The sequence below is a fragment of the Zonotrichia albicollis genome, chromosome Z (assembly GCF_047830755.1).
Source record: "Zonotrichia albicollis isolate bZonAlb1 chromosome Z, bZonAlb1.hap1, whole genome shotgun sequence".
In the NCBI taxonomy this organism is placed as follows: Eukaryota; Metazoa; Chordata; class Aves; order Passeriformes; family Passerellidae; genus Zonotrichia; species Zonotrichia albicollis.
In genome coordinates, this window is record NC_133860.1 from 9,063,202 (window position 1) to 9,088,983 (window position 25,782).

Sequence of the window (25,782 nt, forward strand, 5' to 3'; positions counted from 1 at the left end):
ACATTGTCTCGCTCCACCCTTCTGCCATGGGCAGGGATACCTTCTGCTATCCCAGGTCACTCCAAGCCCTGTCCAGCCTCGCTGTGAACACTTCCAGGGATGATGCAGCCACAGCTGATCTGAGCAGCCTGTGCCAGGGCCTCAGCAACCTCACAGACAAGAATTTCTTTCCAATATCCCATCTAACCTTGCCCTCTGGAAGGCTGCAATTGGTCACCCCAAAGCTGCCTGTTCGCAGGCTGAACAGTCCCAATTCTCTCAGCAGAGCTGCTCCATCCCTCTGATCATGTTGGTGCCTCTGGATTCCCTGCAGCCACTCCAGCTCCTTGTGCTGTTGGAGCCAGGGCTGGGGCAGCTCTGCAGGTGGGCTCTCACCTGAGCCCAGGGGCACAGGGGTAGGATCCCCCTGCCCTGCTGCCCACGCTGGGGATCAGCCCAGGGCAGGGGGTTCAGGCTGGGGCAGGACTGCTCTTGATGTGTGTGCTGTCCCAGGTTAACTTCTGTGCAGCAGTGTCCACCTCCCAGTCCAGGTGTGGAGCTACAGGCAGCTGCAAACACTCTCATGCAGTTCAGGCTGACAGGCTTCTCTTGTTAACGGCCTGAGTGCTTTAAGAGAGTGGGCTCTGCAGTACTGGGCAAAAATAAACACACACTTGAAATCCAGGGATAGCAAATACCTTTGTGGGAACAGTTAGTGCTGTGCTCCAAGAGGAGGATCTTGTGTTCCTTCACCATCTTGTTTCTTTAACCCTACAGCCCCAGAGGAGGTGTCTGGGGGGCCTCACAGGTGTGAGGGAATTCTGCTGTGGAACATTTCTACTCTGATCTGCCCAACATCACGTTCCTTCCAGGACAGCTGTAAAAGCTTGTGACTTTCTGCCCAGTGACTAAACCCTCGTTACTACTTGATATTGCTGTGCCATGCTTCGCGTGCTGCTGTAGTTGGAAAGTCCTGAACTCAAAAGTGTCTCAGTCCTAAACAGAGATCTATTTTTTTCTAGTAACATAAGATAAATGTTCCTGAGTGGTGCCAAGGGCTGGGGCTGGGAAGGTGGGAAATGGTGAGTGGATCACAAAATCACAGTGGTTTGGTTTGAAAAGGACCTTAAAGATCGTCTGTGTCTACCTGCTGCTGTGTGCGGAGCACTTCTTCCCAGGCTGCTCCAAACCCTCTCCAGCCTGGCCTTGGACGCTGCCAGGGGTGGGGAGCCACAGCTGCTCTGGGAAACCTGTGCCCTGGCCTCACCATCCTCTCTGGGAAGAGTCTCTTCCCAATATCCCATCTATCCCTGCCCTCTCACTGGAAAGACAGTTCTCCCTTGCTCTGTTACTCCGCGCCCAAAGTCCCTCTCCAGCTCTCTTAGAGCACATTGAGGTGCTTGGTGGAGGGGATTCATGGTAGTGGTTTGTGCTCTCTTTTGTCTAGAGGTTACACACAGTCTGCATAAATTAGCCTCAGGTTACAATTGAGCAGACATTTCATTAAGTTGAAAATGCATTTTTTTACACTACTGAGTGTTTTAGCTGTCCCTGTGTTCAAGCAAAAGCCTCAATTTGAGTGTGGTGGGTGTGATTGAGCCATTTCAGTACGCAGTGTCCGATCTTTGCTTTCATATTTTCCAAGCGTTGCTCAGAGCTCCCTCATGGAGTGCCTTGTGTTAGGCAATGGCCCCTAATAAACTGTGACACGGGATGTGTGTGGTGAAGGGGAGTTGTGCGTGTTCAGGAGCGGCTAGGAAAGGAGCTGAGCCTGGAGCAAAGGAGGCTCAGGGGGCCCTTGTGGCTCTGCACAGCTCCTGACAGGAGGGGACAGCCAGGGGGGTCAGGCTGTGCTCCAGGGAACAGAGACAGGAGGAGAGGGAATGGCCTGCAGGATAGGTTTGGATTGGATATTGGGAAAGTTTCTTGACCTGGAGAGTTTTCCTGCCCTAGCACAGGCTTCCCAGAGCAGTAGTGACCTCCTCACCCTTGCATTAAAAGGTCCTGTGGATGTGGATGTGTGCGACATGGGCGGGCTTGGTAGCGGCCGGGCGAATGGTTGCTCTCGACCTTGGAGGGCTTTTGCAACCAAAGCAATTCTCTGATTCCATAAAACCTTCCCAAAGCATTCCTGAAGCTCCGAGCCGGGCGGGCAGGGTGCTGCAGGTGGCGTGGGCAGGGCTGTGCAGCCGCCGGCCGAGCTGCTCCGGCTCCGCTCCCTCTGTCTTTGGGGCACCGCACCGGTGGGTTCGTCCCGCCGTGCCGGGCCTGCCTCCCCCGGGTCCCGCCCGCCCAGCGCTGCACGTCCCGCTCCTCCACCCGCGGGCATCCCGGGGCGGGAGCACCGTGCGTGGGAGGAGACTCGGCGAGGCGGGCCGGACCGGGCGGGCCGGGCAGGGAGCGGCGCAGCGCGGCGGCGGCGGCAGCAGCAGGATGCGGGAGGCGCGGTTCAGGGACAACTTCTGGGTGAGTGGGAGCACGGCGGGACCGGCACAGCGGGGACACAGCCAGCCGGGGCCGGGGGGCGCACCTGGAGGTGGAGGGGTCACTGCTCTCTGGTTGGAGTTGCTCCTAAGCCAACGATCGTGGTCGTGGGGTGACTTTACTGAATCCTCTCCGTCGATAGAACACTGGCACAGGGTGCCCAGAGCAGCTGTGGCTGTCGCTGTATCCCTGGAAGTGTCCAAGGCCAGGTTGGACAGGGCTTAGGGCACCCTGGGATAGTGGATTGTGTCCCTGCCTGTGGCAGGGGATGGAATGAAATGTGCTTTAAGGTCCCTTCCAACCCAAACCATTCTGGGATTCTGTGATCCCCAGCAGGCACTGCCCACCGTGCATGTCTTGAAAGCTGTGGCTTTACAGCCTGCCCCATGCAGCTCCAAAAGAATCCCAGCAGTGGCTGCTGCCTTGCTGGAGGAAGTCAGTGCCAGGCTGAAGGGTTTGATACCATTAATTTGCCATTAGTGAACTACTTGAAGACAGCATGGTGATAAATGTTCTCCTCTTGTGGAGCTAATCCTGGAGAGGAGCAAGTCACTTGGTATGATGCTGCTGCCAGCTGTTGAGCCATGGAGGAAAACCCACAGTTCAGGGAAAACCACAATTTATTCTTTTCAGTCAGAATTATGCTTTTATAAAAGGAGAAGTGCAGGAAACCCACGTATCTGCCGCAAAGCTAAAACTCTGTGGCTACTCGGTTCCACTTGTAGTGGATCTTCATTCTAGGTATTGGTGACCAGGAAGTGAATTACAAAATTTGGTCTTTTGGGGCTGAAAATCTTCATCTGTGAATAGTGCTGCTTGGGGTTTCCCAGATGTTGCGTGGAAGCATCTTCCATCTTGTAGGATGTGGGAGAGAAGCACAGGCCCCAGGAGGAGCTGGCACCAGTTTGGGGCTCCTGAGAGTTGAGGAATCAGTGCAGAGCCTCACCCAGCATCATTAACGAGTTAACTGGCATAGCGTTGTCAAACACATAAATCCCACACAGATGTCAAACCTGTTGTGGAGAATAAAGTCAACTCTGCACCTGGCAGCTGCTTCCCAGCTATTTGTTACACAGAAATTTTCCACAGTGCTCCCTTGGCTTTGCAGACGTGCAGAGGGGAGGTTCTGAGGGTGCTGGAGGAACCACTGTGATGGCAGAAAGGCTGAGCAGGCAGGGTTTGTTGTGCCTTGGTGGCATGTGGGATTGAAGAAGAGCTCCTCACCACAGGGCTGACTTTGGCTGTTTCTGCTCGCTTTGTTCTTCTCCTGCAGTGGTGTGGTGCTTTTTTGAAGGAGGATCTTGGAGGAGGGGGCTCAGTGGGAGAAATCGCAGGACAGGAGCAGTCTCCAGCTCCCAAGATAAGGAGGACCTGGGGTGTTGTGTGGGGCACACTCCTGCTTGACCACTTCCACTGCAAACACGGCTATTTTCTGAATAATCCCAGTTTCTTGCTGAGCCCCAAACCACTGGTGCTGCCAGGGATTTTCCCAGGGTTTTGTCCTTTCTGAAGCCTGTGTGCTCCAAGCCCCCTGACTGAGGCTGGATGGGAGCGTGATGGAGGTGACTCAGTGGAGAGACTGAGGCCCTTCTGCGGTCGTTGGGCCCATGGAAAAGGCAGGTACCACCCCAAAGCAGCTGCCACACCACGTACTGGTGACTGTGCCTCAGCTGTGAGGGCTGGGGAGGAGGGGTGAATAAGGATAGGAAGGGAAAAAACCAAATGAAGATGAAGTGTGGAGGGCTGCAGATCCAGCTTCCACCTGCTGCTGAGTGCTGTGAGTGGGCAAGCACTTCCTCCTGCAATTTTCCTCTCAGATTGGTTTGCGTAAGGCGAAAAATAGAAGAAGTCTTTGCTGAAGCAAGTGATTTCTTAGAATCACAGAAGCATTGAGCAGTTTGGGTTGGGAAAGACCTTACAAACCATCTAGTCCACCACCCTGCTGTGGTCAGGGACACCTTCCTGAGACCAGGTTGCTCTATGCCCTGTCCAGCCTGGCCTGGAATGCTTCCAGGGATGGTGTACCCACAGCTTGTGTAGGTAACCTCTGCCAGTGGTTTAATACCTTTACTCATAAACAATCCAAATAATTCCTTCCCTGTATTTAATATGAATCTCCCATCTTTTTGTTTAACAATCCAAGTAATTTCTTCCCTGTGTTTTATATGAATCTCCCATCTTTTTGTTTAACAATCCAAGCAATTCTGTCCCTGTATTTTATATGAATCTCCCATCTTTTTGTTTAAAACCATAATTCCTTGTCCTATCATTACAAAGAGGTTGGTGAGGCACAATTTTTGTCTTCTGTATGTTCTTCACTTGTCAGACAGGGTGACACCAAGAGGGCCATTGCTGCACGATCGTGGGCAGGTGGCAGATGCTGCCACACACTGTTCTTTAGTGGTGATGATGGCTCAGCTTCAGGTCTGCTAGTCCAACAGAATGTGCATGTTAATTTTCCCCCAAATTAATTCATCATCCCATTCTACCTGCAGAATCCCTAAATACTGGGAAAAATGTATGGTACTCCTGTGGGAACAAGTTTCTTGGTGGTTAGGACAGCCTGATGAGAAGGAGGAGAGTTTGGAAGTGCTTCAGGGGAAGTATGCTCCAGCTGATGGGACAAAGTCTAAAAAAATGTGCAAACTCTCAAAACCTAGGCCGGTTTTGGAATTGGATCTCCCAGTTTTGAAATGTGACTGGTTGTGAGTGATGACCTCTAGATTTGTTTGTGGGGATTGGATGGTAAGGGTGAGGGTGGGCAGGCCCTGGCCCAGGGTGCCCAGAGCAGCTGTGGCTTCCCCTGGATCCCTGGAAGTGTCCCAGGCCAGGCTGGATGGGGCTTGGACCAACCTGGGATAGTGGAAGATGTCCCTGCCCATGGCAGGGAGTGGAATGGGATGAGGTTTAAGGTCCCTGCCAACCTGAACCATTCTGGGATTCTGTGATTGCAGGCTGTGCTGCAGCCCACCCTTTGCTCTGTTGGAATAGCAGGGCTGTGCTTCCAGCCTCACCTGGAGACTGATTTAGTTTTAAACCCCAGCAGTTCTGGTTCCTTCGGTGGGTGCTGTGTCTGTTCCTGCACTGGCTCCTGTTCCCTGCTGGAGCTGATGGTGGGATATTTCTGATGTGCCCTGGTGGGAAAAAACAGGCCCATTGGCTCTGTGCACTGAAGTTTTCTTGTGCTCCCAGGTCTCAATACAAGATGATGAATTTCCATGAATAAAGATGTTTGCTCCCTGGCACCCCACTGCAGCTCCTGCTGCTCAGGGACTGAAGTCCAGACATGTCTGAAGCTGAAAACATTTTTTGCCCTGCATGCTCTGACTCCCATGTCACTCACTCCCACAGGCCTCTGAGTGAGCTGTGCAAAAACAAAAATACCCCAAAACTCGTGTTTGTTTGCCCCTGTCCTGCCTGTAGTGATTGCCACAAGTTGGGCAAGCCTGACATTTTGTTTTCATTTGTTTTTGCAATCTGCTCTTCTTCTTTCACTATGAGGTCTTTTCTTTCACTTTTTTCACTTTCTGAAGTGAAAACATGCCTTGTTTTCCACAAGCCTGTTCTTACACACAGTTCAGGTAACCCAACAACCTTGGGTCTCATCGTGCAATTTGGTGCTGTAAAACCATATGGTAAAAATAGAAATTACATTAATGCTAAGAACCACTCTAATTCTGATCTGTGGGCTAAACAGGTTGCAGCTTGGAGAATGAAATTTTAGTCATTTTGCCTTCAACGAGGTAGTGCTCTGCTCGCTGCTGTGTTTTTAGCAATGTTGCTAAAACAACCCATGTCTGGGGGGATGCAGCCCTGGGTTCCTGGGTTTATTCCCTGGCTGCTGTCTGATTATGGCTGTTTCACTTCCCCTTCCCCCTGCCTGTCCTTCTCTAAATGGGCACTGCCTTGGTGGAACTTGGCAGCAGCATTGTGAAATCCCCAGGTCGTTGTTTCGAAGGAACAAGGTGGGATTTGTGGGAAGAAGAAATTGCATCAAGATGAAACAGTTCATTGGTTTGGTGTCTCTGGGATGAACAGGCTGACGCAGGGGAAGGAAACTTCAAATGGAAAATTACTAATCAAAAAACTGCTTTTTGCAGGATGCTGGTCCCAGGTGGGCGGATTTGCAGCCAGGCCTTTTCCTCCCTGCAGTGAGTTTTGTCTGTCCTGTTGTACCCTCCTGGTTGTGGGGTGGGGAGGAGCTGCGGCCTTGTGCAGCCTCTCCTCGCCCTGCTCCCTGCGGGCACCAGCATGAAAAAGCACTTCTCTTTGTCTCAGTAACTTCTGCAGGCACTGACTGAGCAAGGACAGCACAGCCAGCTACACTTGCACAGTTTTTGCAACTACTAAAATAGTCACCAGCTTCTGGTGTGTTTCTATAAGCACACAAGGCTGAAGAAACATTCTGGGAGCTTGGAATAAGTACAAATCCTTCAGGAAATGGTCTATGAACATGTGCAGTGCCCCAAACCTTTCAGTTTGGGAAGGTTGGGACAGACAGATGGAGGGCAGGAGGGCTCTGCAGAGGGGTCTGGGCAGGCTGGATCCATGGCCTGAGGCCAATGGCGTGAGGGGCACCAAGGAGAAGAGCTGGGTCCTGCTTTGGGTCTCACCATTCCCTGCAGCTCCAGGCTGGGCAGAGGGGCTGGAAGGGCCCTTTGGGAAAGGCCCTGGGGGTGCTGGTGCCAGGGGCTGGACACAATCCCAGGGTGCCCTGGGGGGCAGGAGGCCAATGGCCCCTGGGCTGTCCCAGCCAGGCTGTGACACAGCCCCAGGGCAGGGCCTGTCCCTGTGCCGGCGCTGCTGAGGCAGCTCCAGTGCTGGGGACAGCTCTGGGCCCTCAGCACAAGAGAGACACCGAGGGGCTGGAGCGTGTCCAGGGCAGGGAACGGAGCTGGGAAGGGGCTGGAGCCCCAGGAGAGTCTGAGGGAGCTGGGAAGGGGCTGAGCCTGGAGCAAAGGAGGCTCAGGGGGCCCTTGTGGCTCTGCACAGCTCCTGACAGGAGGGGACAGCCGGGGGGAACAGGGCTGTGTTCCAGGGAACAGGGACAGGAGCAGAGGGGAAACAGCCTCAGGCTGTGTAAAGTGATGTTTGGATTGGATATTAGGGAAAATTTCTTCATGGCAAGGGTTATTAGTCCTAGAAACAGGCTGCCCAGGGCAGTGAGGGAGTCCCCATACCCAGAGGGATTTAAAAGCCATGTGGCACTTGGGGAGATGGGTTAATGGCACTTGGGGTGGGCAATACTGCGGAGTGGTTAACTCCCTCTAAGACTTAAACGGTCTTAGAGAACTTTTCTAATTGAAACATTTCTCCACTGTCATTTTCTTCACAGGGTGTATGTCTGCAGGGGTTTTCTCTGTAAATTGGGGTAGGAGATGGAAGCGTCAGGCTCAGCAGCTTGCTGTGACTCAGACAGGATCATGACGTGCTTTGCCATCCCCAGCACAACATTTTAGCCCCTGTTTTTGGCTGAAAGTGTAACCAAACCCCAAAACATCACAAGCAGCGCACAAATTCCTTCTTGTTATTGATTCCATTGGATGCAAATCCAGGCAGCAGATCAGGAAGGGAGGGGGTTGCATGTCCTGTGAGCTTGGGAAACATCAGGTGCTGCTTTGTCACTTTGAAATCATCTGTTTGCAGTTTCCATGGGCTGTGCTCTGAATAGCACGTGGGCTCAGAGCTGTGCCAGGACAGATGTGTGCAGGAGAATGGCAGGAGAGATCCTCATGCTCTCTTTGGGCAGGGCTTGGTGCAGCTCCCCATCTTTCATACTTGCCTTTGGCTTAGTTTATTATGGTTTTAAATAATCTTCTCTGTGCCTGTGGCTTTGTGCTTGCCATGCTGCACTTCCTCTTCCCTTGCTGTTGCCAGCCTTGCCTTTGCAGTCGCAGAGTCGCAGGATGGTTTGGGTTGAAAGGGACCCTCAAGACATCCAATTCCACCCCCTGCCATGGCAGGGACACCTTCCACTATCCCAGCTGGCTCCAAGCCCTGTCCAGCCTGGCCTTGGGCGCTTCCAGGGATCCAGCGGCAGCCACAGCTGCTCTGGGCACCCTGGGCCAGGACCTCACCATCTTTATAGCCAGCAATTTCTTCCCAATATCCCATCTGTCCCTACCCTCTGGCAGTGGAAGCCATTCCCCGTGTCCCTGTGTCCCCCCATTCCTTGTCCCCAATCCCTCTGCAGCTTTCCTGGACTCTTTGTGGGCACTGGACAGGGCTCTGGGCTCTCCTTGGAACCTTCTCCAGGCTGAGCACCCCCAGTCATGCTGGTCTTTTTGAGTCTTTCTGTGCCAAACCTGCCCAGAACGTTTCTGCAAAAGCTGATTTGGGACCATAAAACCCTGCCCATGTCCATCTGGGCTGGGAGTTCCTTCCATGGAAAACTCACCTGGAGGAATTTAAAAGCCATATAAATGTGGCACTCAGGGACGTGGTTAGGTGAATGGTTTGGCATTGCTGGGGAATGTTTAGACTCAATGATCTCAGAGGGTTTTTCCAACTTAAACAATTGTGTGATTCTGTGTTTCATATAACACCTTGCACCCCGAGGTCTGGTCCTGCCTTGGGTGCTTAGGAAACACACGTGCTGGAATGAAATCCTTCTACTGTAGGAGGAAGAGTGGTAAAACAAGGAGCTTAGTGCACATTATTTATGGGTATTCCTTGACCCTTCTGCTTGGCACAGAGAGCCCAAGAGTGCCAGAGCAGGATGCAGGAGCCTCTGGGTGCTCCTGGATGTGCAGTGATGGGTTCTGAGCCTCCCCTGGACATGCACTGGTCAGTGATGGGCTCTGAGCCTCCCCTGAGTATGCAGTGATCACTGATGGGCTCTGAGCCTCCCCTGGACATGCAGTGGTCACTGATGGGCTCTGAGCCTCTCCTGAGTGTGCAGTGATCACTGATGGGCTCTGAGCCTCCCCTGGACATGCAGTGGTCACTGATGGGCTCTGAGCCTCTCCTGGGTGTGCAGTGATCACTGATGGGCTCTGAGCCTCCCCTGGACATGCAGTGATCACTGATGGGCTCTGAGCCTCTCCTGGACATGCAGTGATCACTGATGGGCTCTGAGCCTCCCCTGGACATGCAGTGATCACTGATGGGCTCTGAGCCTCTCCTGGACATGCAGTGGTCACTGATGGGCTCTGAGCCTCCCCAGAGTGTGCAGGGATCACTGATGAGCTCTGAGCCTCCCCTGGACATGCAGTGGTCACTGATGGACTCTGAGCCGCTCCAGGGTGTGCAGTGATCACTGATGGGCTCTGAGCCTCCCTCGTGCCTGGGCTGGCAGTGGCCAGCAGCTGTGCTCTGCATCCCTAGTGTTTCCTTTGAAAGTGGGGACAGGAATTCAAGAGAGGCTGATCTTGTGCTTTGCAAATATGATGAAGCCTGACTCAGTGCATTGTTTCCTTTTCACAGACTCAGTTCGTGAAGATGTGAACCTGAGATGTGAACCTGTGGGTTTATCAGTACCAACCTCATTGTGGAGGGACATTTGTACTTTGCAAAGGAAGTTTGCTTTCTGCCTAGGTCCTGCTCCACAGTCCTGTCTTCCCATGCAAAGCTGGTCTGGGATACCTGTGGATTTTCTGCCAGTCCCACTCCGCCACATCTCCCCTTCACTTCTTGCTTTCTGGTCACTGACAGTCAAGTACTTAAATAAGGAATTACACTTAATTAAACTGTTCCTTTATCACAGATACCAGCCCTGTTCCTTCTCCTTTATTGCACCAGGAATAAATTCTCGAGAAATCCCCTCTTCAGCTGCCCACACTGTTATGCCAGACCTCTGCATGCTCTCGTCCTGGCTTTGAACCATTTCTTGAATCTCTCCATCCTGCCACAATCCTCTTCAGATTTCTTGATAACCTCTCGTGGCTTTTGTTTCCTGTTGCTGGGTTTTCATACCTGCTCCTGCTATTGCTCCCTTTTCTGCAGCCATGCATAGGAATGGGGAAAGAATGGAGTAGAGTAAGTCAGCCTACAGCATTGCTGCGTCTTCTTTTTCTTTTTCTTTTGGTTTTTCTTTTCTTTCTTTCTTTTCCTTTTTCTTTTATTTTTTTTTCTTTTCCCTTTTCCCTTTTTCTTTTTCTTTTTCTTTTTCTTTTTCTTTTTCTTTTTCTTTTTCTTTTTCTTTTTCTTTTTCTTTTTCTTTTTCTTTTTCTTTTTCTTTTTCTTTTTCTTTTTCTTTTTCTTTTTCTTTTTCTTTTTCTTTTTCTTTTTCTTTTTCTTTTTCCATACATCCATGCAATATATGTTTTTAAGGAATAATGTGGAAGAAAATGACCCTTCAGAATCTATGGCAAGTGTGGGTGGCACAGATGTACCTTGTCTCAAATTGCCACCATTGTTCTCATTCTGGAGCCTCCCCCACCCCTAAAAATAACATATTTTATTTCATAAAGAGGCACTTGCACGCTTTCTCCCCCTGAGCCATGGCCTGTGCAAATGCCTCAGGAGGTGGCAGTGTCCATGGATTGTGCTGGCAGGGACATGACTCCTGTTCCTTTATTTTCAGAGCACGGACCTGACCAGCACAGTTGGCTACGACAGCATCATTCAGCACCTGAACGATGGCAGGAAGAACTGCAAGGAGTTTGAAGATTTTCTGAAGGAAAGGTAGGGAGCTGCCTCTGGCGCGGGCTGGGTGGAGCCTGGGAGCGCTGCTGTGGCACTGCTCCTTCTCCTGGTGTTCCCAGTTTGGTTTCTGCCGCGTTTAACTGATAATAAAAGGCTGTCCTCTGAAGTTCACCTTGCTGTTTGCCTTGCAGAGGATCAGGTTAGAAGATCTTGGCCAGGAGAGCCATGGATTTGTCCTGTCTTTGTGCATTATGAACTCCCCACAGATTCAGTGTTGAGAAGTGGTAGGGTTAGGTGCTGCCGTTATTAATCAGAGGAGATGGCATAAGCAGAGGTTCTGTGCCGGGTGATGATCTGACTAAAATCTGATGTATTTTACCTTTATGGCTCACCTGGTTAGCAGTGGCTAAATATGAAGAGCATTGTAGAACACTCTACATTGAATTAATGTCATTTTGGTAATGACAGCTGGACAAAACCAACCTCTGACTTCACAACTCAGTACAGAGCATCCTGGAACAAACAAAAAGGGGATGAACAGGAGGAGAGCTGCACTTAAAAGTGTCTAATGCACCCACATCTGTTCAGGCTGTAATCCCACGTTCTAGGAAATTTTGTACCTTCCACATGAGGAAGTGGACCCTGAGAACCAAGTCTCACTCGTCAGTGACAATGCAGAGTGCCAGAAGCCTCCTCTACACCCTGTGCCCTCTTTGGCCTTCAAGGAGGTGTGGGCTGCCACTGAAGTGTCTGGCCAGGAGGAAATCAGAGGCTGGGCCTGGATTTGCCACTCTCTGGACTTGGCCCAATTTTCCAGCACAGTTCCAGATATGGAAAATGTTCCTGCTGAATGTTTTGTCTCAAACAAAGTTCATGGGAATGTTGCTAGGTGTATTAAAAAAATCAATCTATGATTCCTTTTTATTTCAATTTCCCTATTAGCTTCTGGTGTTTTTAGAGTTAAGGTAGGTGAATTTCATTGCCAGACTCCAGAAATCAACCACACAGGGGTCTTCATCTATGTTAGTAGATAAGGCATTTTAAAAAATTATTTGTTTTATCCAGTGGATGTTTTAATGGCAGCCTCTAGCAATACTTGTTCCTTTCTGCTGGCCACACAGAGAGAACTACATTTGACCAAGCAATTCCAGCCCTGGTTGTCTGTAGTGATTTAAAAAACAAAGAACTGGTTTTTCTTACACTGCAACACAGGAGCTCTCTTTTCCTCCTTCCTTTCTTCCAAGAGGGGGAGATAATATGATCTCTCAAAAATGTTATTTATGTCACCTCATGAGGTTTGGTCTCTTTTTCAGATGCTCTCCCTAAGGATTAGTGCCAGGTGCAGAGAGTACTTATTGCCACACATAGATGGGAGGTAGGGAAGGAATTGCTGGCTGTGAGGGTGGTGGGACCCTCTCTGGCACAGTTTGCCCAGAGCAGCTGTGGCTGCCCCTGGATCCCTGGAAGTGTCCCAGGTCAGGTTGGACAGGGCTTGGAGCAGCCTGGGTTAGTGGAAGGTGTCCTTGCCCATGGCAGAGGGCAGAACTGGATGAGCTTTCAGGTCCCTTCCATCCCAAACCAATCGATGATTTCTCTCTGTGGTGTCTCTTTTTCCTCAACAGAGCAATTATAGAAGAAAAATATGGCAAGGAGCTCATTAACTTGTCGAAGAAGAAGCCCTGTGGGCAGACAGAGCTGAAGTAAGTTCACAGTTGCTTTTATGGGTGTCCCTGAAGGAGGAAGAGAGGGAAGGAAGCTGTGAGACAAAACAGAATTGAAACGTGATTGAGACATTCGGAAGACGAGCTGAAATCGTTCTCATGAATGAGCAGTGCTCAGTTGGATTCTAATTGGCTTTGAGCTGGAGCCCACCAAGTTCCCCTTAGCCACAGATTAACCAAGGCCCTGTAGATGCTCAGGGGGATGTGGGCTGGTGGGTCAGCACAAGGCTGGGGATCGTGAGACCTTGGGTTACCTCCAGGCAGGGAAGTACAGGTACTTCCCATGCACATCTTCAGAGCCCAGCATGCTGTGGCCACCACAGCTTGCTCCATTTCCCAAGTGATCCTCACTGCGTTCTGCTTCCTCCTTTATTTCTGCACTTCATACACGCCCTGGTCATTTACTTACAGTTTCATACTGAGGTGTCACTTAAAATGTTTTTACCATCTTTACTGTGCAATATTAATAGGGAGAAAATTTTTCCTGTTTAGGAATAATAGGGAATAATAGGGAATAATAATCTCCCTAATAGGGAGAAAATTTTTCCCTAATTTTCCAACTGCTGGCAATGGTTGAAACATTTTCAACAATGGTTGGGACAATTTCAAACCATGTTTAAATTGCCCCGAAATTATGGTTTTAGGAGGTTTCCAGAAGCATTTGTTGTGAAACTTTGAATTTTTAATAGCATCCAGCATTCAGAAAGATGTCAAACCAAGTGAACTGTGTTGTACCTGCTGAGAGGGGAAAAAGCTGGAGGTACTAAGGGAGTAAATAAATGTGCTTTGAGGTTCTTTGGCCATTGCTGAGTGAGTTCTGTTTTGGAAGAGGTGCTCTGCTGTGCCTGTGCCTGACTCTGCTTCTCCACCCTTTTTAATGCCCTGCCTGTGTTTTTCAGCACGCTGAAGAGATCCCTTGATGTTTTCAAGCAACGTAAGTAATTATTTGTATTTGCCAGGACACTAAAGCCTGAAGGCAACTGCTTGGGAAGAAAATAGCAGAGAAATCTCTAAAGCTGTGCAGTGCTGAGGTCAGGCAAAGGCTGAACAGCTGGCCTGGTTCATCCCAGTGTATGGGGCTTCGAACAAAGTGAGCCAGGACATGTGTGGGACAGGAGACCCTCAGGGCATAATTTTGGGATCTCTTGGGCTTTCAGGTCTGGCTGCAGCTCAGAGGTCATGTTTGTGTTGTGCATAGGAAGCTGTGCATGGGAAGCTCATCTGGAGTTTGCTGGACAGGCTTGTCCTCTTCACAAACACACTGCAACTCACACCTTGAACGTGGGGACAGCTCTGGGCTCTCAGCACAAGAGGGGCTGGAGCGTGTCCAGGGCAGGGAACGGAGCTGGGAAGGGGCTGGAGCCCCAGGAGGGGCTGAGGGAGCTGGGAAGGGGCTGAGCCTGGAGCAAAGGAGGCTCAGGGGGCCCTTGTGGCTCTGCACAGCTCCTGACAGGAGGGGACAGCCGGGGTAGTCGGGCTGTGCTCCAGGGAACAGGGACAGGAGGAGAGGGAACGGCCTCAGGCTGGGCCAGGGTAGGTTTAGATTGGATATTAGGGAAATTTTGTCATGGAAAAAGTTGTCCAGGCCTGGCACAGCTGCCCAGGGCAGTGGGGGAGTCCCCATCCGCAGAGGGATTTAAAAACCATATGAATGTGGCACTTGGGGACATGGGTCTGTGGTGGCCTTGGCAGTGCTGAGGGAATGGTTGTACTTGAGACTGTTAAGAGGCCTTTTCCAACCTAAATGATGCTGTGATTCTAACTGGAGCATCTACAAGGTGGTGCTTTGGCCACTGTACATTGTCACTGTCACATCCTGCCCTGGTCCCATCAGACAGCACCTGGAGGGTGAGCACTCTGCTGTCCTGTGCCCAGTCCATCCCCTGCCTGATCCAGGTTTCTTTACTGCCCCTGTGGACCTCCCTAAAAGGGCTCTGCCCTCACCACTGCTGACAGTTCACAGCTGTGGGTTTGGAGCAGCTTTGGGGGCTGAATCAGGAGCTGCCATTTGACTCTGCTCCCTTGGTGGATCCTGAGGGTGTTTCACAGTGTGGCCACCTCGCCTTCAGCCAGAGGAGCCTGAGGTTGTTTTAGCCTTCATTTTTCTGTGCTCCAAGCTGCTGCCTGCTGGCCTGGGGCAGTGCAATGTGTTGAAGCATGCCCAGATTTACCTGTGTGAGGGGGAGAGTTTTCTCAAACTGGAGAGCAGGTCCCAGCAGGACTGATCCTTACACTGGTGAGCGCTGCTTGGAGGCTTCTTCAAACAAGCTGGAGCTTTTCATATTTCTGAAAGGGGATGTGTGGTGTGCTCTAAGCTGACTTGAGAAACAGTCTCTTTAGGAATTTATATATGTATTAATAATGAATTTGTTTTCTCTTTGCAGAGATAGACAATGTGGGACAAGGTCACATCCAGCTGGCCCAAACCCTTCGGGAGGAGGCAAAGAAGATGGAGGATTTCAGGGAAAAGCAAAAGCTGCATCGGAAAAAGGTGAGGCACAGTGGGGAGATGTGCCTTCCTGCAGGGTGCTGATCCTGCCCCAGCAAGGGGCTGATCAATGTCTCATGCCATGTCCCACCCCCTGCCACGTCCCAGCCCCTGCTGGGAAGTGCTGAGCTCCTTCCTATGTGTTGTAACTGTGTAGTAACCTCCAACTTCCTTCTTCTCACTTCCACATCTTCTTCGTGTGTGTTTTGGGGCCAGCCACAGCATTGGGATGTTTTTAAAACATTTAAAAACAATTTGTTTTTAAAACTATTTGTTTATAGGACTGTGTGATCTCCATAGGGGCTGTAAAAGTGGCCAAGACTTTTAACTTTTTCTGGCTTAGATTGTTTTGTCTGGAAAACCAGGGAAAACTGCTAGAACCAGGGACTGGTTTGGACCTAGCAGAGGGGAGTGGGCTTCTCAGTTTTGCCAGAGTCTGTGGAGATGATACAGTACTGTATATTGCTGGGATTTAGTTTGTAGAGCTCCTTAGCATACACAAAGGCTACAGTTGCCTACAATTCAAGGCTTAGGCAGAAGCACAAAAGATGAGTTCTGTGAAGATGATTTGGGTGGATGAAGGTCTTTAAACACATCTCAGTGTGGTCTGTGGCTCTTCCACAGACAGTGTGTCCTGGAGCTTTGATGGTCAGTGACGTGCTGACCCCAGGTCTGTTGTCTTCACAGATAGAGCTGATAATGGAGGCCATTCACAAAAACAGGAATCTTCAGTACAAGAAGACCATGGAGGTAAAGCAAAAATGCTGCTGTTTCTTGCCATGTGGGTTAATGCTCCACACACACACACACACACACACACACACACACACACACACACACACACGTGCGCACACACACACAGAGCACTGGGACAGGCTTAACTGAGAGGGGTTTCCTCCTCTGCTGTGACCCTGCTGTGTCTGTCTGAGTGGTGTGCAGGGTGTGCTCAGAAAAAGTGAAGAGCACAGCAAAGACAAGGCCAGTGGTAGCCGTGCAGGGTTGTATACAAATGGTTTAGAGTCAGAGAATTATTCAGGTTGGAAAAGCCTCTAAGATGCTTGAGTCCACCATTTGCCCAGCACTGCCAAGCCCACCACTAACTTGTCTCCCCAAGGGCCACATCCACACCTTTTTTGAACACTTCCATGGATGGTGACTACGCCACTGCCCTGGGAAGCCTGTTCCAGGACATGAAAACCCTTTCTGTGAAGAAGTTTCTCTGAATATTTATTCTAAACTTCCTCTGATTCAACTTGAGGCCACTTCCTCTCCTCTTATCTCTTGTTCTCTGGGAACAGAGCCCAACCCCCATCTGGCTGTCCCCTCCTGTCAGGAGCTGTGCAGAGCCACAGGGTCTCTCCTGAGCCTCCTTTGCTCCAGGCTCAGCCCCTTCCCAGCTCCCTCAGCTGCTTCTCATCACCCTTGTGCTCCTGCCTGTTCCCCAACCCTTCCCTGGACATGCCCTTGATTGCCAGAAGTTTTCACCCCAATCCTTGCCTCGCAAGGCTTCTCCCAAGCTGCAGGGCACCTTTTTGCCATTCCCTGCTCTGCAGGCAGGCTGTTCCCTTGCAGGCAGGCTGTTCCCTTGCTTTTCCCCCCGAGGTGTGTCTGCATCAAACATCTGGTATTGGAATTGAATAGCAATATTGCTGGATGGAACGTCCTTGGGCTTGTCTGGCCTTGCTGCTTGACCAAAGGTGGCAGCTGTGGTGGTTTCACCTCAGAGACACTGTGGTGGTTTCACCTTGGCTAAGCTGGATGGTGCAGCTGGGTGCTTGGGATAAGTCCAGGCATGCAGGAGCTCAGGTTTGCCTCTGGTGGAGGAGCTTTAAGGTGAGGTGAAGGAAAAGGAGTCAGTTCTACTGGGGGGTTTGAACCCAGAGGTTTATTCCTGGCACACAGGCCTCTGAATGCAGCAACAGCTCCAACAGAATTGAAGGAACTGTGTGGTCCTTGTGTCTTCTAGCCTGGAGAGAGAGGGACGGAAGTGGTAGGGATCCCACCAACCAGGTATGGGGGGGGAAGTCTCAGGGGACAAATGACACCTGGATAGCCCAATGTCCCCAGGGCTGAGAGTCATCTTTTGAACTTCGCCAATCACACAACGCCCTTGGTGGAATGTCAAGATTGACAGACAGCACTCAGCAAGAGGCAAGGGGAAGGGAAGGGAGAGGTTATTGGCACAGCTGGGGAAAGAACCAGGATGGACAGGTATTCCATCACACCACAACAATCTGTGTGTGTGGTGTCTGTCCCAGGCCAAGCGTCTGTACGAGCAGCGCTGCCGCGACAAGGACGAGGCGGAGCAGGCCGTGCACCGCAACGCCAACCTGGTCACGCAGAAGCAGCAGGAGAAGGTAAGGGCAGGCATTCAATTCAGCCCTGCAAGAGCCTGAAGGAGGGATGCAGGACTCCAGAGGGCTCTCCAGAATGCAGTTTATTACATCCAAGGCTTTAGAGCAGTGCAGGGTTCTGGGTGACAAAGCCTGTGCCTACAGCTGTCAGCTCCAGCTGCAGGCAGCCCTGGAGACCCTTTGGTTTAGGTTACATTGCATTATATATTTTTCTTTTGGTTACAATGCATTATATACTTTTCTCTGCTGAGCATCTTAACACAGAAGAACCAATCTATACCTTAACTATTATCTATAGCCTATCATAACTGCTATAATTATCATATTCATGTTACTGTTCTCCAGTCACTAAAAGTCAGTGCATTACAGTTTAAGCTAGAAGTTGTTTTTCAGTTTTCTTGCGGTGGAAAATTCTGAGAACTTTTTTCTACTTGCCACATTTGCTGACTTGTTTGCCTGTGCTACCTTTGTGCTTGGTAAAAACATCTTCTTGCTTGAAGTAGTTTATCCTTTGCTGTAAGTCATAAAAACCCCTTCTAACTAACACCATAAAAACCCCTTCTAACTAACACACCCTTTGCCTCCTTGGTTATCCAGTAAGACTGGCTCAGCAATTCTTTTCTTCTTTATCAGAACTTGCTTCCATCTCTACTCCTTCTTCAGATTCTACATTTAAAAATCTTTCGGCTAAACATACATATCTGTGAGACTTTCTTGTCAAACTTTCATCCTTCCCAAGAGGCTGTGGTGTGGCTGGGAGAGGGATGTCTTTTCTTGCAGCTCTCATGCCCCAGCTCTTGTTCCAGCTCTGGGTTTGGGGTGAGATGGGGAGGCTGGTGATGCTCTCCAGTGGAGATGCAGTGCCATCTTCTTCACCTTCTTTGTCTCTCCTGGTTTTGGCAGCTGTTCCTGAAGCTGGCTCAGACGAAATCAGCACTGGAGGACACTGGTGAGTGTGGAAATGCCACGTTGGGAGGGCGAGGAGCAGGAGGTTGTGAAGCTGTGATGTGGCTCATGGATGAGCTCCAGCTCTTGGGTCAGGCATGACTCCTTGGAAACACATTCCCAAGATAGCAGCAGTGGGCAATGTCCCTGGAGAAACCTGCATGATCCCACTAAAACGATGTCCTTCTGTTTTATCCCTGATCTCCCACCCTTTTCAGTCTTTTTCTCAGCCCTAGAATTACCTTCTAGTGAAGGAATTTTTTTAATGAATGTTAATCATGGAATCACAGAATCATAAAATGATTTGGGTTGGAAGGGACCTTAAAGGTCATCTCATTCCAACCCCACTGCCATGGGCAGAGGCACCTTCCGCCAAAATATGATTTGTCTCACAGACAGGAGTTACCAGCAGAGTGTGACCACAATGGAGAAGATCCGGGACGAATGGCAGAACGAGCACATCAAAGCTTGTGAGGTAAATGCCCCTAAACACCTCCACATGGCAGCCTGTTCCTCTGGGTTTGCAGTCCTGGCTGCAGGGCTCAGGGACAGTGCAGATTTGCTGGTTTTGTATTCCCCTGGCAGTGAAGCACCAGGATGTATTGCAGCTAACCCTGTATGTGTGTCTGAAGCATGGCTTCTGGATTCAAGGCCCCATTGCTTCAAGTTTTCTGCTCTCATTTTATTATTTTCTCCACCAGCTTCTAAAATTGACAGAGTCAAGGTGGTGACATTTTTGCCCACTACCTGCTTGCAAGTGAGGCATGGCTGTCATCTTGGACAGCTGTGGTCACCTCTGCACACTCAGTAACCCCAGGCCAGTATGTCCTGGAGCCTCAACAACATCTTTTTTGCTTAGAAGATTGTCTGAAACTCTGGAAGACTTTGCATGACTTTTCAGCAGAGGCTGGTGGTGGCTGGGGATGCAGGTGAAGCCACCTCCACATGCACACTGTGCCAAGAACTCTTCGCCTGGTGTCTCACAGACCATGCAGGAGTGTGGGAACCCCTCTGAGAGGGTGTATCAGCTGAAGCAGACAGCCTCACAGGGAAGTGGTCCAGCAGGGATTTCCAGCACATGCTCTGGGGAATTCCAGGCTGGTAGCAAGAGGGCTGAGCAGCTGCTCTGCTGCTGGCCTGTAATCTGTGACTAAGGGGTGGACAGAGACTGCAAAGATGGATTTTATCCCAGATCTGCTTCAGGCTTGCAACCAGCTTTCCCATTCCCAGCAGTGCTGATCCCTTCCAAGTTACCTCTCTTGTTGCCTTTTCCACACCTCTCTTCAGGCTGCTTTCCCAGTTTTCCCATTTGAGCTGAATTTTCTGAAGTTTTGTGTGGTGTGCATGGGTGTCTCTGTGCTGGTGTGCTTTTGGTGTCTTCTCTGGAAGCCTCTAAGGTGGGGACACAGTTTAGTGGTGGCTTGGTAGTGCTGGATTAGTGGTTGGACTCAATGCTCTTAGACAGTGTTTCCAACCCTAACGGTTCTGTGGTGGGGAGTGGAAAGCAGCAGATTCACTTTTGCAGGTGGATGATGTGGCAGTTTTCCTCTCCATGTGTTGCAAAGGTCATAAGTGGTAACAAGTGTGGGTGTTCATGGGAATGTGTAAAAACATGTGAAATTGAGGTGTACCAGACAGCAGATTTCAAAAGGGTTTAAACCTGCTTGGAAAAGGGCTAGGCAGGAAAGAAACAGAAACACCTCTGTTTTCATACATCCCCCCTTTTTTTTATTGCTCCATATCTGGAACATGGAAATGTTACAAAAAACCCATGTACGTGTGGCACCTGGGGAAATGCGTTAGTGGTGGCCTTGGCAGTGCAGGTGGGATTTGATGATCTTAGAGGGCTTTTCCAATGTAAATTATTCTGGGATTTAAGGATACCTTGGTAAGTGAAATGGGCTGGGATCACAGGAGCACAGGACACTTTGGGAACCTGTACTGCCTTTAGGAAGCTGGCTTGGTCTCCCCAGAGGTAGAAATGTGCTGGGTGGTCCCCTCCACATTAGTCTTGCAGATTTTCCAAGCCTGGTACATCACCTGAATGCAGAGAGGGATTATTCTCCTCTGGACAAGCTGGAGGACTCACCTTCCTGCAGATGATCAACACCAACTGCTCCTGGCAGTTAGCTTTGTTGTGGCACGTGGGGGTGGGAAGCAATCAGGACAAAAGAGATTTCCCCTCGTTTTGAAGATATTATGGGCAGTTTTTGTCTGTGTTGTTTCAGTTCTTTGAGACTCAGGAGTGCGAGCGGATCAACTATTTCCGTAATGCCCTCTGGCTCCACGTCAACCAGCTCTCCCTGGGCTGTGTTCAGAATGATGAGGTACCTCAACGCAAAACCTTCCTTTTTTGTGTGGAAAGCAAAGCCCAGTCTGTTTCCCTGTGCACTAAGCTTGGCCCTTGATTGAGCAAAGACACCAGTATGAGTGGGCGAGCAGAAGGATTGGCCAAAACTCCTGCAAATGAGGTTTCCTCTGGGAATTCCACATTTTTGAGGGTGGTGAGGCCCTGGCACAGGTTGCCCAGAGAAACTGTGCTTGCCTCTGGATCACTGGAAATGTCCAAGGCCAGGTTGGACAGGGCTTGGAGCAATCTGTTGTAGTGGAAGGTGTCCCTGCCTATGGCAGGGAGTGGCATGGGATGGGCTTCTAATTTCCTTTCCAATCCAAACCATTCTGGGATTCTGTGATTCCCCTGATGCTGGAGCTCTTGTGAGTACTGGGCTTTCACCCTATCTGTGGTAAGCAAAGGGGAAAATCCTTGTTTTTTTGACCTGATGTATACAAATGCACTTTATTTCCCTTTTGCAGAAATACGAGGAAATCCGCAAGAGTTTAGAAATGTGCAGCATTGAGAAGGATGTTGATTTTTTCGTAAATTTACGCAAAACTGGAAGTTTGGCTCCAGGTAAGAGCTTAGTAGAATCTCAGAAAGTAGTGCTGACTGCTCTGTACTCCTCATGGAGCTGGCTGCTCTGGTCAGCATCATTTTGTGCGAAGAAAACACTCATTTTGCATTTCATTCACTGCCTTGCAGCACTAGTCTCTGCCACTTTTGACAGCCCCTGGAGATCATAGTCTCAAATTTTTTTAGTTTCCTATCAGGCATTTTCTCAGAGAGGGGAAAGACTTGGCAGCTGAATGCTGTAATTTTATAATTTTATGTCTGTAAGAGGCTTGTATTTTACTACTGTCAACTTTTCCTAGCTCCTGTTGTTTATGAAAACTACTATAATGCCCAGAGAAATGTGACTCCTGCAAGAAGTCCAGCTCCTGTGCCTATATCAAGGTAAGGTACAGCTGCAATTGTTATTGCAGATGATTCTCGCTCCCCCAAAATAGGCATAATTTTTTCCTTTCAGTCTATTGGAAACTGGACTTAAGGGTATTAGAGGACAATATTTGCTTGCATGGCTCATGATGTGCTATGTCACCATGACAGATCACAGGAGGAGATCTGAGGAGAGTTAAAAGCATTTGTGGGTGGAGGGAGGAACTGCAGAGCTGGATTCACTCTCGTGGGACAGAAGCTGGGCAGGGAGGACATGGTGAAGGGTTTTTCTGTCGGGGGCAAGATGATGGCTGGGGCCAAGACTCATGCTAAGGATGAATTGCCACTTTGGCTGCCACACTGAGAGAGGAGTCATGTCCAATTAAGGCTTCCTGATGTCTCACTCTGGGCAAAGGCACGTACAAAGACAAGCCCTGAGGCTCACTTGTCAATTTTTCCCTGAGTCAGTGCTTTCTGGTTATTTTTTTCCTCCTCCCCACTCACTGTGCCAGGTTCAATTCCAGTGTTTTCCAAGTGGGCTGTGGGTGGTGAGCCCACCGTGACTTGCCTGGTCAGGTCTCCATAAAGCCCAGGCTGGCCAAACTTCCTTCCCTCCCACAGCTCTGGGGGGGAGCTGGAGGGTGCAGAACCGGGGCAAAGGGAGTCCCTGAGCCATGCAGATCCTCAGCTCTGTGTTTGTTTCCTTCTGTGCAGGAGGGGACCTCTGCCCACCCCGACCAGTGCACCAGGTGAGTTTCTGCTTCATGGGCTTTCTGGACATGGGAGCTATCAATTCAGCCCTTGCCCAAAGTCCCTTTGCAGCTCCCTTAAACCCCCTTTAGGCACTGGAAGGAACTCTAAGGTCTCCTTGGAGCCTTCTCTTCTCCAAGTGAACACCCCCAGCTCTCCCAGCCTTGCTTGAACCTCATTCACTCACTCACTTTAACACGGACGGCCAGTGTGTGGTGCTTCTGCTCTGTTTAAAGTCACATAATGAGCACTTCTCATGGGAAACCTGAGGGGATTTTTTGTGCTCTGTGTTTCAGGGGAGCCTGATTATGCCACAGTTGATGGCTACAGCTTGGTACATTTCTAACAGTCACAGTGAGTACCCACTTTTGATTAAATGAGGCTTTAAAGAAAGGGAGGAATTTTTTACCTGGGCATACAGTAATATGATAAAGAGGAATGATTTATACTAAAAGAGGGTAGATTTAGATCAGCTAGAGGGGAGAAATTCTTCCCTGAGAGGGTGGTGAGGCCCTGGCACAGGATGCCCAGAGAAGCTGTGGCTGCCCCTGGATCCCTGGAAATGTTCCAGGCCAGTTTGGATGGGGCTTGGAGCAATCTGGGATAGTAGAAGATGTCCCTGCCCATGGAATTAGATGGTCCTGATCGTCCATTCCAACCCAAACCATTCTGGCATTCTGTAAGAAAGGATTTAGTATGAGATGAAGCTACACAGAGGAGGGACAGTGGGGAAAAAAGGCCATTGGTTAAGGAATGACATTTTGAGGTGACTAATTAGAAGTGATGCTTCTGTCAGCCCTCCCATTATTTGTCTGAGCTGTAGCTGTGGTTTAGACACTGCTGATCCTGTTCTCTAGGTTTTCCAGAAGGCAGAAGACACTGTTGGTCTGACCAGCATGGCAGAGATGGTGTTTTCAGTTATTCCCAGACACCCAGAGCTGAAGTGATTCTGCTTTTCAAGAGAATATTTGAGGACTATGATAATTATTTGTACATTCAGAAAGCGCTTACTAAAAACCTGTGCCTCTGATCAGCAAACTCCTTGGATGGATCTTCACACTCAGAGGAGGAAAAGGACCAGACACAGGGGTGATCTGTGTCAGAAGAAGGTTTTGATTTGAAGTTATTCTGAAGTGTAGCCATCTAGAAAGTCTGGGGCCTCCCACTCTTTGTGTAACTAAGAAGTTGTATGTGCAGGGAGGAGTGCTGCATGATGCTTTGGGCACACTGGCTTGTGTCCAGGGTATGTGCATCCCTCCCAGATCTCAGGTTTTGCCTGTTCCTAAAGGCTCTTGCCTGTACCTAAAGTCTTTCCTTAGTGGGGATTAAACTGTAGGTGAAATTTAGGTAAAATTTTAGGTCATTTAGGTGAAATTTTACTCATATCTCTCAGGAATCTTACTTAGAGGGGCACCAGCAGTTGCACCATGTGTCTGTCTTAGCTGTAGCTGTGCTCCAGGCTTAAGTGGAAGCTGCTTTGCATCTACCCAGGGAGGGGCTGTGTCACATCCAACCTGCTAGGAGATCTCAGGAAGGTTCTAAGGAATTTATTCAACTCTTCCAGCCACCTCTCTGATGAGGGTCTTGTGGGCTTTTAGGTTTATCAGGTTTCCCCTGGTAAGCTCTGGAGACCAGGCTGGATGGGGCTTGGAGCCACCTGGTCTAGTGGAAAGTGTTCCTGCCCGTAGCAGGGAGTTGGAACTGATGCCTTTTTGGGACTACCTAAAAACAGAGTCCAGACGAAACTAAAGGAATAAAAAGTTATATTTATTGAAGGGCCTTCAGGTACATTTTGGGCAGACAAAGCCCCCCAATATATGGACAATGGGTCATGGGTTTTCACATTTTTGTAAGTTCGGTCCATTTGCATGTTGGGGGTTAATGTTCCAATTGCAGCTTCAGGTAATGAAGGCATTTATCCCAAGTTTTGCTGCCCTTCAACTCACTTTTGTTTATGTTTCTCAGGGCCTGAGACAGTAAGGAGTCCTTGATTCCCAGGCCTAGAGAGGAATTGTTTTGTCCGACCAAAATAGGAAAGCAGTAGCTAACACTCCATATGGAGTTTAGGGTTATACACTAAAGAATTACAAATATTTGAAAAATATGAAAGGTAAAATCCTAAAGGCATCAGAACTAGGTGGTCTTTAAGGTCCCTTCCAACCCAAACCATCCTGGGATTCTCTGACTGTATGATTTAATTAACTTCTGTGATTCTCTAACCTCTTGTTCTTACTGTGCACCACTGGAAACAAACCTATCTACTGCTGGAGCCATGAAACCTGTTTTTCTGACCACTTCTCCTGAAAGTTCCTGCCCTTGTTGTTGCCACAGATATAGATATGATTATGGCTTTGATTCAGAAGCTCTCGTGCCTTGGGGCTGCTGGTCTCTCTGATGTCCCTGTGTGCAGTGCTGCTCCTCTGCTCCTCGCTGCCTTATTTCACTGGACACAGGGACACAGGACATGGGGATAAACACACAGTTTACCTGGCTAAACCTGGTGCCAGGCCACTAACCTGGAGCAATGGGATTTGCTGTTTTTATGATGTTTTTCAAGTTTAATCTGCATGGCTTCAGCATGTGCCTCAGCCCACCAGTCCTTGGGGTTTTCACTGGATTTATTTGTGTGGGGAGGATGACAATGAGCTCCAACATCTGCCTTGTTGCCTCACTGTGAGCTGTGCAGAGTGCACATGGCAAGGAATCAGCTATCCTATTTATTTCTGAAAGACCAAGGATACAAATACTCTTCTGAAGAAGCCTGCTGTAGTCTTAGTTCTATAAATACATATTTTAAAAAATAAGTTCTGAGTCTCGTGTTCTGGATATGCGTTCTTTTTTAAAGTTGTCGTGTTCACTTTCTGTTGGGGACGAGTTTTGGATCCATGCAAAGCATCCTAGTCTCTTCTGGATGGAAACCTACAAGATCACATCCTTTATTTCAGTCCTTGCTCAATACCAACACAGCAGTGGGAGAAAAAACCCCAAAAGAGAATGGCATGAGAAGTGCTTATCATTAGCCATGAGCTGCAGACCATACAGGGCTGTTTGCCCTGGAGGAGTGTTTGCTCTGCAAAAACTTGCATGGTTTCTCTTCTGGGATTTTTCCACTGATTGAACACAACAGATGCTGTTTGGCTTTTCTGGGTGTAGAGGTGCCCAGTGGGGCTAAAACTTGGCTCGCACATTTACTAAAAGCAC

The 25,782-nt window shown here is 49.6% G+C and overlaps 1 protein-coding gene across 1 annotated transcript; it reads left to right on the forward strand.

Annotated features, from left to right (window-relative positions):
- Positions 1 to 2,156: 2,156 nt before the first annotated feature.
- On the forward strand, positions 2,157 to 25,385 carry PSTPIP2 (proline-serine-threonine phosphatase interacting protein 2). The gene is made up of 15 exons (XM_074532928.1): positions 2,157 to 2,445; positions 10,988 to 11,088; positions 12,672 to 12,749; positions 13,670 to 13,704; positions 15,155 to 15,261; positions 15,946 to 16,008; positions 17,517 to 17,615; positions 18,516 to 18,561; positions 18,953 to 19,032; positions 20,786 to 20,884; positions 21,372 to 21,468; positions 21,768 to 21,849; positions 22,546 to 22,580; positions 22,878 to 22,935; positions 23,439 to 25,385. Exons 1-14 carry the CDS (start codon positions 2,413 to 2,415, stop codon positions 22,925 to 22,927), a joined length of 1,005 nt encoding a protein of 334 aa, XP_074389029.1. The 5' UTR covers positions 2,157 to 2,412; the 3' UTR covers positions 22,928 to 22,935; positions 23,439 to 25,385.
- Positions 25,386 to 25,782: the final 397 nt, after the last annotated feature.

Coding starts and splice junctions, on each gene's coding strand:
- PSTPIP2 (XM_074532928.1), top strand. CDS start 2,413: ATGCGGGAGGCGCGGTTCAGGGACAACTTCTGG. Junction 11,089..12,671: donor GAAGATTTTCTGAAGGAAAG/GTAGGGAGCTGC, acceptor TTTCCTCAACAG/AGCAATTATAGAAGAAAAAT. Junction 19,033..20,785: donor AGCACATCAAAGCTTGTGAG/GTAAATGCCCCT, acceptor GTGTTGTTTCAG/TTCTTTGAGACTCAGGAGTG.